Genomic DNA, 14,394 nt, shown 5'->3' on the forward strand with positions numbered 1-14,394 from the left:
GTGCAGGAGTCGGAAGCCGGTTAGCGACGTCGTCCCATGGGACAAACACAACAAAGGCTAGAGGATGAGTCGGACCAAGCCAAGAGGCCTACTTTTGAGCAACCAATTGTCTCCTTCGGATAATAAGAGAGCAGTTAATCAATAATTTCATTTTTACATGTTCGAGCATGTTGGAAAAATATAAATTATACAGTCACAACTACTACAGATGGTTGTTTTGATTGGCGGTGATGTAAATTATGGCAATTTTACAATATCCAGCACCAGTTATAATCTACAAAACCAGATTGATATCACTCACACTAAAGCATTCCTAAAGCTTTTCCTTCCCCATGCCAGGATCCCTCTCATTGCTGGGATTCTCTTAAGCTGCCCTCCATCTTAGATCCTTTTCAGCTGATTTTGATTCCTGTTCGATAAAACCTTCTAGAAGTCCGGTCGGAGTAAGTGCATTGTTTAAGCATAAGGCCTCTTTCACCACCACAACATCATTTACAAATCAGCCTGATTAGCAATTTCAGTCAATAAACATGTTTGTACAGACATTTAGGTAATAAAAAGAGAAATTTATGCAGAGATACTCACTTCGTAGAAGTGAAAGTGTACAGACATTTGGAGCATAAGATGATTGGCAGTAAACTTAGGGGCTACTCCATTCCAACTGAACTTCCTGTGGCGTTTCCAGTCAACATAGTGCTTGAAGTAGGATTCGGTGGCATCACTGGTCTTGAAATTGGTGGCCGAAGGGAGTTCATGCCCATTAAGGTTCTAGACGCTGCGTTTGGGAAAGCAGCTGATGCCCTGTTCGGAGGTAGATTTTGTGAAGCTAGACGAGCTGATCCCGGTGGCATCCCAAAGCGTGTTGCAATTATCTGTGCTCTCTCTTGTAAGAGCCTCTGTTTCGACCGATCCAACAGTTCCCTAACCCGCATTCCGACATTTTCCATATCGGCAAAGAAAGCCAACTTGGTCTCCAGCTTGTACAACTGCAACCAAAGCAGCCCTAAGCTATAAAAGGTGCATATAAACAGATAAAATAGTACTTTGTCAAACCCTAGTATGACCTCAATGACAAGAAAAAGAAAGCTTCTAGACACTGCACAAGTGCAAAGACATTAGAGCATCCCCATCCGTGCTCTTATTTAAGAGCACGGAGGTGGGCCCGGACCCATTTTTACTCTTTGTCCTTAGGCAAGAGCACAACACCCACATCCGTGCTCTTCCGCAAGGACAAGCTCAAGGGTCCCACTATTCTATTATTCAATTTAAATACTTCAATTACTAAAAATATTTCTACAATATAAAAATACATTAAAATATAAAAATTACATAATTGAATCCTAAAAAATAAAAATTACATAATTAAAATCGTAAAAAATAAAAATACATAATTAAAATGTGAATTTTTTTGGGGAAAAAATTGAAAAATAAATTAAAAGTGTGTAGAAAACGGATATAATTTATTAAGAAGTGTGAAAATAATTTTTTTAAATTAAAATCGAATTTAAAAAAAAATTAAAAAAAAATGAAATTGCCGTTGGCCAATCGCGTGCCGCCACGTCAGCATGCTCAGCGGCACGGACGTGCTCTTATTTAAGAGCACCACCCTGCCGCTGGCAAGGACGGACGGACAGCTTTTTTCATACCGATGTGGATGCTCTTAAACAAAACCAGTGTACTTTCCAGGAATAACTGTGAGGGGTATACATCAAATATAACTTGCAACGGCAAATATACCTGCTTTTCTATTAGAAATGTGGAAAGCTGAAGTATCTGATCTTCTTCTTGATCGGCAAGAAGCTTTGCTTTCACTGCTCCAGCTGATAGGGCAGTCACTGCGGCTCGTTTTAGCTTCTCATCAGAATCAAGATAATTTTTTGTCGCTTCAGAATCTTTCTTTTCATTACCACTTCCTTCAGCTTCTCTATCACCTACTTCATTAAATAGAAGATGTTATGTAGTTTCATCTCAAAATCTGTCTTGTTGGTCTTTAGAGGTAAGTAATAAGCATTTATGTTCCAGATTTCCAGGCAATATGACACTTTTTATCTCACTAAGATGAACCGTCTATAGCTGATGCAATGAACTCAGTTGAAGAATCTTCCGTCCATTAGACAGGTTAATCACCTTAATGATGAAAACAAGTTTAAAAAGGAAAAATGCAAAATCAATACCAGCAATGTTGTCTTTTTCAGTTGAATTTGAGTTAACCAATGCATCAGCCTCTTTATTTCCAGAAACAGGTGCCATATCTTCTTCTTTAATAGGCTCTTTAGAGTGAGAGCCATCCACAGCTACGGCTACGCCTTCTGGTTCAGTGGCAGAACTTGATTGAAGCTCAGTTTGAGATGTTGAGACTGCTGGTTCTTCAGCATCTTTTGGTGCTGTTTCGTTTGGCAAATCAGAGCTACCAGGGGCACTCTGTGAGTTTGGTTTAACATCCTCCTCCATAGCCACTACATCAGGTTCCTTAACAGTATCTGATCTGTCTGTACTGTCAGGTTTGGGTGAAGCTGCATCATTTTGGTCCTTAGAAGAAAAATCCTTTCCTCCATCATTTCCATCATCAGGTAAAACAACTGGATTAGGATTTTCCTCTAGTTTTTCAGCATTTTCATCCTTGTCCTTCTCAGGTTCATGCTCTGTTGTTTTAGTAGAAATTCTGCAAATTTATAATTCAGAAAAAAAAATACAATCAAGAGTGTAATTGATTTTCAAGTAAAAAAATGACACAAACATTGGGAAACACATACTCTTCGGCATCATCCATACTCTTCTTGTCATCTGGAGGATCTTCCAGAGGGATGCAGTGCCTGGCCGCAAGCTGCTCACTGGAATAACCACTAGAGAGAGATTTCAATAGGCTACAAACTGATGCGTTGGCAATATTAGGGTCCACCAGTCTTACTAGAAATGCAGCCTGAGATAGAGAAACTTATCAGGTTGCAATAGAATGTAAACGAAGTTAAAATGCAGAATATTCAAACTAATTGAACTCAATTTTATTTAAGCTTGGTCATTGGAAAAAGATTTCAAGCAAATACAGACAAGAGGGAAACACAAGAGAAGCCAAGCTTGATATATAAATAATTTAGGATGACGGATTAAACACCACATACCAATGTCATCACAGGGTTACCAGCTTCAGCTAAGCATAATTTATCTCCAGGTGATGGAAAAGAGCACACGGCTTCAAATGCTTCCTTGAGAGCCTTCAATGCAAAGCTCTCTCCAGCTTCAGGACTCGCATCTGATTCCTTGACCTCATTAACCTCTGAGATATCCATTGGACAGGATGAGTCCTGATTGTCGGTACTCCCACCTTGGTTGTCCGTTTTCACTGCAGCATCTTTAGGAGCAGCATCACTATCTTTATCAGCTTCAGGAGTAGAGTCTTTGTTACTGATGGAATCCGATGCCCCATTTTCCTTGGGAACGTCACTGTTTTCATCACCATGATTGAAAAAAGTATCTTCAATTGGCATTTGAACAAAGTGCAAGATACACTGAGCTTTTGTCTTTGTTGCAACATGCTCAGCAATCTCGCTCCAATTATCTCTAAATAACTCTATAGCTTCAAGCAGAAGAAGAGTTTCTTGATCTGTCCATTTCCCTCCACTAGCACCACTAGCGTCTGGTGGTTCCATAAGAATGAAATCTAGTGGGGACATATCTGACCCAAACTTCCCATTGTTGTAACACTCAGCGCAGAGATCAAAATCCGCCTGTTTACATGTCAGATTCAAAAATAATAAGCATATCATATAAGTATGGGCACTCAAGAGCATAAAACTATGTATATAATGTGATGTCTATAATGTGATAGAAATACATGTTTGGACATGCTAGCAGAATGAAGCAACTACTACTTTGCACATAGTCATGAAACTAGTCCAAAGAGCTACTGACCAGAAAGAAATGAAAACAATCACGAATATTAGATGTTGGCCACCTCTAAAATCAAAGTTTAGATGTTTGCGATTCTCATAGACAGAAATAATTAATATTTTTCTATAACAAAAGAGCTGTCGTACTTCTACGCTATCATATATTGATATAAGGTTTCCCTTCCAGTGAATATTTTTTAATAGCATTGAAGGGACAACACTACATTTACCTTTTAAACTGATGCAAATTCAAGCACAATAATAACAACCAGATATCCAAAGATTTTATCTATCTTTTGATCATTAGGAATTTAAGTGTGGCCTAACATATTAAAACCACTACTTTCAAATAAAATGGAACTTCTTAGTTCCAAGCCATGCTTGTAGCTGAAGTACACAGACATGAAATTTCTTAGTTCCAAGCCATGCTTGAAGATGAAGGGACCTATTACACAGAAATTACGCCAGGTGCTGAAAAATATACTCAAGCAAACTACAAATCCTCATATATGCATATACCAACAGAACAAGCATTCAGAAAGAAAGGAACTTCAATGTCAAAGACAAGAAACCTGCTTCTGGCAGTGATATCGCTTCCGTGAACAATCCGCTGAACAAGAGTTACAATGGTACTCAACAGAAGGGCCTTCAGACTTCACTAGTTCATCAGTGACGACAGTTTCTGGAAGCAAACCAGATGAAAAGGATGGACTGTTCATGTTCATCCCGGCAACAATTGGATTCCATGATTGCACCGCTTCAAATTTAAAGAGTTTTTCAACCAATGATTCAATTTTCCCAGATTCATCCTTGTTAGCATCCACATCAACATTAATAGCAGCAGGCTCCTGGTCTGGGAAAGGATGGTAATTAATCAATCCCCAGTAATCCAGAAACTCCATCACCTCTTGCCTAGCATCAGGTTCTCCAACAGTAAGTTCGGACAGATGCTTCAGCTCAACTTTTGTATCAGGATCCAGGTGGAACTTTTTCATTATCCAATTCCGTATCTCCATATATATTTCCTGAGTCCTACTTTCTGATTTCCCATTGAAGAATGAAGGCAGCATTCTTTCTTCCAGTGGATGGATTTTTGTCCATGAAAACCAACCTGAAACACAAGTATATTTAGGGGAAAATATTCTACTGAAATTCAACACAAATTGATTTTTGGAAATTTCTAATAGAAACGACAAAAGGAACTTGGAATGCTTCAATCCCAATTACTTATCCTCCCGCGAAAACACCGACATGGACCAGAAGATAAAAGAGAAAGGTCTTCAAGACAAAAGATGCTGCATTTACACCTGAACTGAGTTTTCCTTAATCTTTAGCCACTAATATAATGATGGAAAGTAGCTGCAATAGCACGAAGCTCAGAGCAGAATACCCTCGCAGACGAAAGACCTATATAAGGTGATAGTCTTACTTAATGACATCCTCAGCAAATAAGTAGAATTGCTTACCCAATACTTCCATTTACTTTCCTCATCTAAGTCCAAAATTGGGGAAAAGATCAAGCTTTTATTATCCATGAATGACTTTACTAGTAAAGGCGGTAAATTCGATTCCCTAATTCCTATATGAAAAAATGTTGGTGGAAGAATAATCTCCAATTACCTTACAAAACCCTAATTTCGAGGGAACCATACAATCAAGCTCCAGATGAGAATAATTCACCACAAAATACAAAGAAGACTACCTTTTTTTCTCAAAATAACCTATCTGCCAGTCTAAACCTTTAGTTAAACTATCATGCATTCCTAACCTATTTCCCCAAATCAGAAAATTAGAGTGTGAGCAATGTTGCCCTAAATTCGACAATCACTCGTCTCAGTGTGTAAAACAAACAAGCACAGCGAGAAATACCGTAATTCAAATCAATGACTCACCGGCATGAATAGGCACCACGTGAGAACTCGCATCTCTCGATCTAATCGCTTCATACTCAGCCTCAATCTTCGCCTCCATTGCCTCCCAATTCTCGGTCAGTCTACTCATCTCCTCAGCCCTTGCCGCCGCCGCCTCCCGAGCCTCCACCTCGCTCTTCAGCAAAGCCGCCTCAGACAAGCTGCTGCTGTTGTACGGCTGCACGCGCGCCCTAGTGCAGGGCCCATTCATGTGGATCGGAGAGAAAGGAACCGCCGGAGGCTTCTCCCTCGCCTGTCTCTTCGAAGAAGCCGTCTGAGAAGCCGAGCTTCCGCCGCTGTTGTTGATGGAGGCCGATTTCCTCTTCTGACCGCCTCTCCGCCGAGAAGTCGGCTGCTCCGACGGTGAAGCCTCCATCGCCGAAACCGTCGGAGACGAATTAGCGGCGGAGTCTCTTCGCTTTTCATCCATTGTTTGAGAGCTCCGCTTTCAGTCGACTGTGTGAGATTCTGCTGTATCTATCTATATAAGATTATTCCCTGCGACGCCGCCTACGGTAATTTTCTCGTTCAACGTGAAACGCTTTGTGTGCCGTTGATTCATCTGGCGTTGAGATATCAATGGCTCTGATATTATAACTAACGGGATGTGATCAAAATACAAACCCCTATATATTCTACAAACTACAAACTTTCATCCTAGTTGTTAATTATCACAAATCTATGATTAATAATGTGCTGAATTTTTATATCAACGGATTTCAACTATTCTATCAACAGAGGTATAAATGAAAATTGAATTTTTTACATCAGTTATATGCATCCCTAATTTCACTCCAACCTTCCATATTATTAATAATTAATAATGATACTAACGTAAATGATTCAGCCGTATACAGTCAATATATTAGTCCCTAATTTATCTCCAATCTTCCAAACTACCAATATTCATATTTATGGAGAACAAATTTCATTCAGTCTGAACAATTATTCAAGACACATTTTGACCTACTGGCAATTCATGTTGCTTTAGCTTTGACACACTTTTTCTTCCAGAATATTTTTTCCATTGATTACGAATGTCAACAAAAATATGTATATTGTTGTCTACATCTTGTAACTATGTCAAAGTAGACCCTCAATGTCTACACTAAGTACAACACTATTTCCAATGTCTGAATAAAGTATCTACTCATTTCATGTATTCAAGTTTTCAATTTCAGTAACTCATCTCCACAATTGAACATCTTCAGTAACTCATCTCCATAATTGAACAAGAATATCAACACCGTTTCGTAGTGTAGATACCATTCACTAAACAGTCCAATATCATGTTTCCTGGATCGAAATACATTCCTAAGGAATACGGCCTCTACTCAAATGCATTTCACAAAATTGACCATTCATTACACAATCCAATACCATGTTTTTTAAATCAAAATACCATTCAGTAAGAAGACCAACACCAATACGTTCCACAAAAATGTCAACAAAATTTCAACAACTTAGTGTCTTTTTTTATCTAACTTCAAAAGTAAATGCTAATATCCAAAAACTAACATGTAGATTTCAAAAACAAATAGTCAATTCCTAAGCAAATCAAACCAATTTGCATTTCTTCTTTGCTGGTTCGTTGTTTTCCTCGTTGTTAGGGAGCTTTGCTCAACAAACCATTCACCTGTCTCGCATAAACTGTCCTGAAGTCAAGGGTCACGTTGATGTAAATGTTCATCATGTGCGTGAATTTTTCTCCGGCAGTGTTGAGCTGAGCAAGAAACATGATCTTGCAATACTAAAAACACCCACCTCCAATTCCGACAATATAATGTCTGTCACCATCTTTGATTCCAACACCTTCATCTGCATACAAAAAACATCCACCTTCTCGTCAAGTGGTATAGTTTCTAGATACCTATCTAATGCTTGTCATTCTGCCAGATCGCTCAAATTCAATTTCCACAAAGGGGAAACCTAAAACAAGTTCAACATATTTAGCCTCGATCTCAACTTCAGCACTGTTAGGCAGTTTTAGAGTGCACCTTAGGTGGTCAAAATGTTTCAGCAGCCAATAGGCTAAAGTCGTTGGAATAGACACCACATCATACTCTAAAAAACCTCTGAATCCTAGCTCCCTAACTGCAGTTTTCTTCCTGTCCGTTTGAGATTCCAGGATGCACAAGAAAAACCTTCTTGTTCTCTTAATCCTAAGGTTAGATTTCTTGACTGGTTTAGGCTCTCGACCACTTTCCTTTTTGTTTGTTTCCCAGCTGATCTTGTTCGATTTGCACTGATCTCACCAACAACAACGGCTTTACCTATGTCAACAGATATAACAATGTCAAATCACAAATTCCAACAGATAAAAAATATCAATAAGCAATGTCAATGAGAACACCAACAAAACCAAAAACAATCTCAACAAACCATAAATGTCAACAACAAAATTCATCATCTAATCCCCAAACATTAATCACAAATTATGACATCCCTAACCTGAAACATGTATCATTTTGCATAATGATATATTTTTATTTATCTTTGCATAATTATATTATTAGTTGTATAAGTATTATATATATGATATTTATATATTTATATATGTTACATAATTGTACTTATAAAAACTTTCAAGAATACATATCTTAGACAATTAAATATTAAATGGTTAATATATGTATGTGCATGTGTAATAATGTGTGTGTGCGCATAGGAGTATTTTTGTGTATGAAAGTTATTCATGATGGTAGTGATTCTAAATAAATGTTATATAAATAAATTGAGTAAAGCTAGTATAACTGTGCTGCATGCACGTGTACACTATTTAAAAAGGCCATTAATCTTTTGAGACAAATGTCAATTAGAAGAAAATATATAGCATGCATGGGTGGTATTTATCTAAATTATTTTAGAGTCTATATAGTAGGCGGTAGTTTAAAATAAAATGGGCGATAGCCCTTTAGATATATATATATATATATAAATACGTATGAGTAAAGGAAAAATAGAAGGGAAAAAAAAGAAGAGAATAATAAATTGTATGGTTTCATATTTTATCGATTAGGAAGGTTGAGAATAAGAATAAGAATAAGAATAAGAGAACAAAAGGGAGTGTAACAAACTGATGTCGAGTTAGTTTTGCGGAAAAAAAAAGGATCGCATAGCATCAGAGCATATCAGGTGTGTATGAATCACACTTTTAATTTTACATATTTTATATGCTTGATTGCTATGTATTAAATTGGAGTGAATATTTAAATTATATAATATAAGCCTGAAATGGTCATATGTTATTTGATATTGATGTTGTAAATGATGTGGATATGTGATTTGTGCAATGAATGTGTTTATCTATAGTATTAGAGTTATTGGTGGAATATATGGATTTGTAATTGGTGCAATGGATATGTTTTGATGCGTGGTATTGGAATTATTTGAATCATAGAATTAAAGAGGATATCTGACGGTCTTGCCCTGGGTCTGATGTCAATGATAATGAAAATAGACCTACGGGTCATATACAATGAAATGGACCTACGGGTCAAAGAAAATATGCAAAGAGGGACATTCGTGGAAATGTCAAATCAAAGATGGACCTTCGTGGAAAGGTCAAATAATAAAAAGGGACCTGCAGGTCGTATGCAATGGAAATCTCGGGCAGATACTAGGCTTGACCAGTCACAAAATAATAAACTGAACAGAGTGGCATATTCATATGTACATGAAATTGTTTTTAATATTTGTTGATTATTGTTATATATATTGGTTAAAGAATATGTTTGATTTTGGGATGTGGAATTAAAGGTAAGATTTATATGCATTGAGTTGTGGCTCATATAAACCACTAATATTTTTCAGGAATAAGATATCAATGATTCGTGGGTTGATGTGAGTTACAGTTATTATAAGGGTCGGCGGCTGACGCATTTTGACAACTTCTCTTCCTCATCATTTTTGCAGAGGGTCCCACTATGGTTTAGAATGTTTTGGAATATGTACTTGATAAATGTTGGTTTTTGAAATTATAAAATGTGCGTTTCATTTACTTGGAGTGTGGATTATTTGTTTTAAAATTTTGAATTTATTTATAGTAAGTGCATACGTCATAAGGGTTTGAGGTCATAAGGGTTTGAGGTGTGACACAAATGTCAACAGATAGACTATAATATCAATACCAAACGTTGTGAAATATCAATGAGAACAACAATAAAACCAAAAACAATCTCAATAAACCATAAATGTCAACAACCATCATATTTCAGCCTTTAAATGTCAATCAGAAATGTTATAACAAAAACATCAACACCAAACCGTTGTAAAATATCACTAAGCAATGTCAATTAGAACAGACAAATGTCAATATGTCAAAATGTCAACAGACCTCCAAAGGCACCCACAAAATATCAGTCTAAAATTTCAAATGCAATTCACAATGTCAACAAACTTGCATCACCAAAATTTCAACACCTCAACAAATGTCATCGTATGATGTTAAAATTTCAGTACAATGTCAAAAGCAAAATGCAGAATATCAACAAACTAACTGTTAAATATCCTCTTTAATCCCATGATTCAAATGATTCCAATATGATACATCAAACATTTCATTGCACCAATTACATAACCATATATTCCATCAATTAATTCCAATACTATAGATAAATATATCCATTGCACAAATCACATATCCATATCACATTTCACCATCAATATCAAATAACACATAACCATTTAGTCTCATATCATATAATTCAAATATTCACTCCAAATTAACACATAGCAATCAATCACATAAAATATATAAAATTTAAAATGTGATTTATACACACCTGATTAAGATAGGTAAATTTATTGAACTCCTGATTCCGACTCTAGTTTCTTTTCTTCTTCTAATATTTCTCTCGTCTTCCTCTGCTAACTATTATCCTTCTCCTCTTTTCCTTTCTTTTCCTTTTTTCCTTCTTCCTTTTTTCAAGCTCACTGACTACGTGTATATATATAAACATTATATATAAATATGCAAGGACGGTTACCAAAAAGAATAATAACTCTAATGGTAAAGAATAAAATAAATATCAACATGCATGTTGTATATACTTCCTCCGTCCCACTTAAGATGACACGTTTTCTTTTTTAGTTTGTCCCAACTAAGATGACACATTTCCTTTTTTGGTAACTTTCTCTCTTTAATTAATACACTCAACCACTTTTTCTCACTCCTATTAAAGCATTCATCCTTCTTTATCTCTCTACTTTAATACTTACACCATCCTCTTTCTCTCTTCAAATAAACACTTTAACCAATAACTCCTAAAATCCTGTGCCGACTAAGTAATGTGTCATTTTAGCCGGGATGGAGGGAGTAGCTTATTTCTTCGACATTTGTCATGCAAGATTAGTGGCTCTGTTAACACTGAACACGTACATACTAACACATTTATATATTTCAAGCTATGTTACTACCATTATTTATATTATATTGATTTAAGATTACTATCATTTCCTATATAGTAATATATATATATGTACGTACATATTTAGTAGTACAATATGGTACACATGCACACACATTTACATAATTATTGTGTGTATATATGTACTAATTTATACTATAATACTATATATATACATCTATTTAGTAATTTTCCGTAAATTAAAATTATCTATATATTCAATTATAGTGAGTCGATCATAACCATAAATATATTCTCTATGATACACTCATGTCTCTGTAGTATAAGCGACAATAAAATATGTCATGACAATATAATATGGTAGTATGCAAAATAATGCAGGTTTTGGGTTAGGGATGTCACACTAACATCACTAACATTTCAGCACCTCAACAACACAAAAAATTTCAATGCAAAATGTATGGAAACTGAATTTAAAAAGTAACAACAAACACGAACAATCTAAGAAAAAGAGCAGAAACTACGGTTCACAAATCAGAAATAAAGCTTTTAACAACATCTTGAATTCTCGCATAAAATAAGTATGGCAAGTTCAGGAATACATGAGTTCGGACGAAACGAACAAATAATGAATGGGAGCTGAAATTAATTGTAAATTTTTTTAATGGAAAACTAGGTTTTTACCCACATAATCAGAAAATTCATGAAAGTCTTTCAAAATTGGAAAAGGATCGGCATGTGCTAAGGTTTTTGGCCATAAAACAAACAAAAAAACGGAATAAAATGTCAATTTTTTAGGATGGAGAATCAAACAACTAGCCAGAACAAAAATGTCACCACGATTGAAAACTAGGGCTTTGGCCGGAAATATGACCTTTCGTTGATAACTTGCACAAGTTGTCGCTGACCGAAACTCATGACACCGCTGCTTTAGAGATTATCACCGCGATTCCGATACGACCCCGCCGCCTTTGGAATGATGAACGAAGAGAGAGATGAAGCTGATTAATTACGTGAATAATAGAAGAGAGAGACCGACGCATTTATCGGGATTACATAATCTCACCATAATTAAGGATTTCAACTAATTCGTTCAGTCTCTAAAATACCCTTTATTGACCGATTTATAGGAAGCATTGACATTTTAACCAAATACTAGATTAACCGTTGATTAATTAATAATAGTGGATAGGATTAAAGTTTGTATAGTTTGTAGATAGAGAGGTTTGTAGATTATCATGACCTTCTGACTATATATGTGTCGGTAATCGCTATACTTAAACAAAAATCGCTGAGAAGTTGTTGCGCTTTCACAAAGTCATTGTTCGTTGACTGTGTATGTATGTAAATTTTTACTATCAATCAGTATATTTGAATTATGTTCTAGTTTGAGAAGAGTTATGCAGAATATTTGTGTTGTTCGAATGAGTGTTTTTCTGATTGCCCTTGAATAAATGGCATTTTGCTAAATTAAGAAAGGGCGATGCGACAAATACCTTCATCCTATTCTTGTAGTAGGTATGAGGACGTTACGTGATCGTCCGACTGCCATGCATATGTGGTCATGCCTTTTGAGATATGGTGACAGAGAGAATTTTTTTATTGCTCTTTAAATTTGATCGAATGAGTGTTCCGGAACATCGGCTCTAAACTTTTGTTAAGCAAGAAAACGACTTTCGCGCTAACACGCTCGGCCATTGCTTGTTGGAAGCCTTTAGCCCTAGTGACATCAGATGATGCTCGGCTTTTTAAAAAGGTAGTTGGTTCATTTGGAAAGGAGATTTCAGTTTATTTTTAGAAGGAGAAAAGGTAATCTCGGAAAGGAATCATGGCCCAGATTATAGTAATGGCTAAGACCGTTGGGGAGTTTAGTTTGACAGATGGCATGCACATAGGAGCTACGTGTATGCCTATGCTGATTGGATGACAACCTCCACAAGTGGATGCGGTCAATTTTAAACACGGATGCTTCCATTGAAAGGGATCTTGGGACTATCTTTTGGTGGAGGGCTTTTTCGAAAACTAAAGATAGAGTGATAGCTTTGTTTGGGTATCGATGATTACGAGCAGATTCGTGATCTCAACTAATTGTCATTCCTTAGTACTCCCTCCGTTTCTTTATAGTTGAGTCATTTTTCCATTTCGGCAAGTTTCTTCATAGTTGAGTCATTTCCATATATAGTAACTTTTCTCTCTTTTTTACTTTACTCTCTCTTACTTTTTCTCTCTACTTTATTCACTTTATACTTTATTCTCTTAACTTTTCATCTCTCTTACTTTTTTTTTATCTATTTATTTAACACACCCAACACTCATTTCTAAAACTCTGTGCCGAAAAGTTCCGCCTCAACTATGAAGAAACGGAGTGGGTGGCATCCTTCAAGATTTTGATTCAATTGTTCGACGTGTGCACAAAAAAAGGCAACTTTGCAATAGATTTTTATTTTTGTCACATTTTACTTATAGCTTTTATAGAGTTTTTAGAGACTCTGCCTTTAGGGTTAAGTAGTTGGTTAATCTATGATAGTATAGGTGTTTCTTACCTTCGTTAGTTAGTGTTAGTTTTCAGATTTTACTAGCTTTTCTTTACCAAAAGAAAGAATGAGTTTATTAAGTCTTATTAATAATCTCATTCTTTAGAATATGTTTTACGTTCATAAGTTTGTGTTAGTCTTTAGGCTTTACGTGCTTTTTTTTTAATGAGTTTATTAATTGTCTAATTAAATCTATTTGTTAGCAAAGTATTAAATAATTATATTGATTTAAAAATTTATGAAACTTATAGGTATATCTGGCTTGAGCAAATTCATTTAATTCAATAATTTTAGTTTATAAATTTTTGAATATTGATGTGGATGCTAACAAGGATGAATCTGGGAAAATTGTTCAATTATGTTATGATTATATATTTTCTTTTAAATATCAAATTTCACAAATAATAATGTATGAAAAAAAATAAACCGTGAATTAAATCAAATCAAATCATAATGTAATTTGATTTAGGATTTAAATCAAATTGTGAACACACTTAAGTTGGCAAGTTAAATTGAAAAGTTGTAGTACTGATAAAATCAAATTGCTCAAATAAATATCGCCCCAAATAATTGAGAAAACATATGCGGTTAATATGGGGGCCCTTATTTTTCAAAGATAAATTGACCCCTGCATTATTTGCAATACATAGAGTGATGAAAAAAAGATAATGATAAGCGACAGTTTTCAAAACAT

General features: G+C 35.6%; 1 protein-coding gene across 3 annotated transcripts; it reads right to left on the reverse strand.

The window, feature by feature from the left end:
• Positions 1-134: 134 nt before the first annotated feature.
• CHB3 (DNA-binding family protein) lies at positions 135-6,277 on the reverse strand. 3 transcript variants are annotated; one of them, XM_048088609.2, is made up of 8 exons: positions 5,780-6,277; positions 4,460-4,998; positions 3,120-3,725; positions 2,754-2,920; positions 2,175-2,662; positions 1,738-1,934; positions 586-986; positions 135-471 (listed from the first exon to the last, which is right to left on the reverse strand). In XM_048088609.2, the coding sequence occupies exons 1-7, from the start codon at positions 6,225-6,227 to the stop codon at positions 648-650; spliced, it is 2,784 nt and encodes a 927-aa protein (XP_047944566.1). In that variant the 5' UTR covers positions 6,228-6,277; the 3' UTR covers positions 135-471; positions 586-647. The 3 variants fall into 3 exon arrangements, with proteins under 3 accessions (XP_047944566.1, XP_047944565.1, XP_047944567.1); XM_048088608.2 differs by having other exon boundaries at positions 135-504; positions 5,780-6,276; XM_048088610.2 differs by having other exon boundaries at positions 135-504; positions 1,738-1,931; positions 5,780-6,273.
• Between the last annotated feature and the right edge of the window lie 8,117 nt (positions 6,278-14,394).

Source organism: Salvia hispanica, chromosome 5 (assembly GCF_029641045.1).
Source record: "Salvia hispanica isolate PSC_SH4W2 chromosome 5, Shi_PSC_v1, whole genome shotgun sequence".
Lineage (NCBI taxonomy): Eukaryota > Viridiplantae > Streptophyta > Magnoliopsida > Lamiales > Lamiaceae > Salvia > Salvia hispanica.

Coding starts and splice junctions, on each gene's coding strand:
- CHB3 (XM_048088609.2), bottom strand. CDS start 6,227: ATGGATGAAAAGCGAAGAGACTCCGCCGCTAATTCGTCTCCGACGGTT. Junction 3,726..4,459: donor GATATCACTGCCAGAAGCAG/GTTTCTTGTCTT, acceptor ACATGTAAACAG/GCGGATTTTGATCTCTGCGC. Junction 2,921..3,119: donor GTAACCCTGTGATGACATTG/GTATGTGGTGTT, acceptor TCTCTATCTCAG/GCTGCATTTCTAGTAAGACT.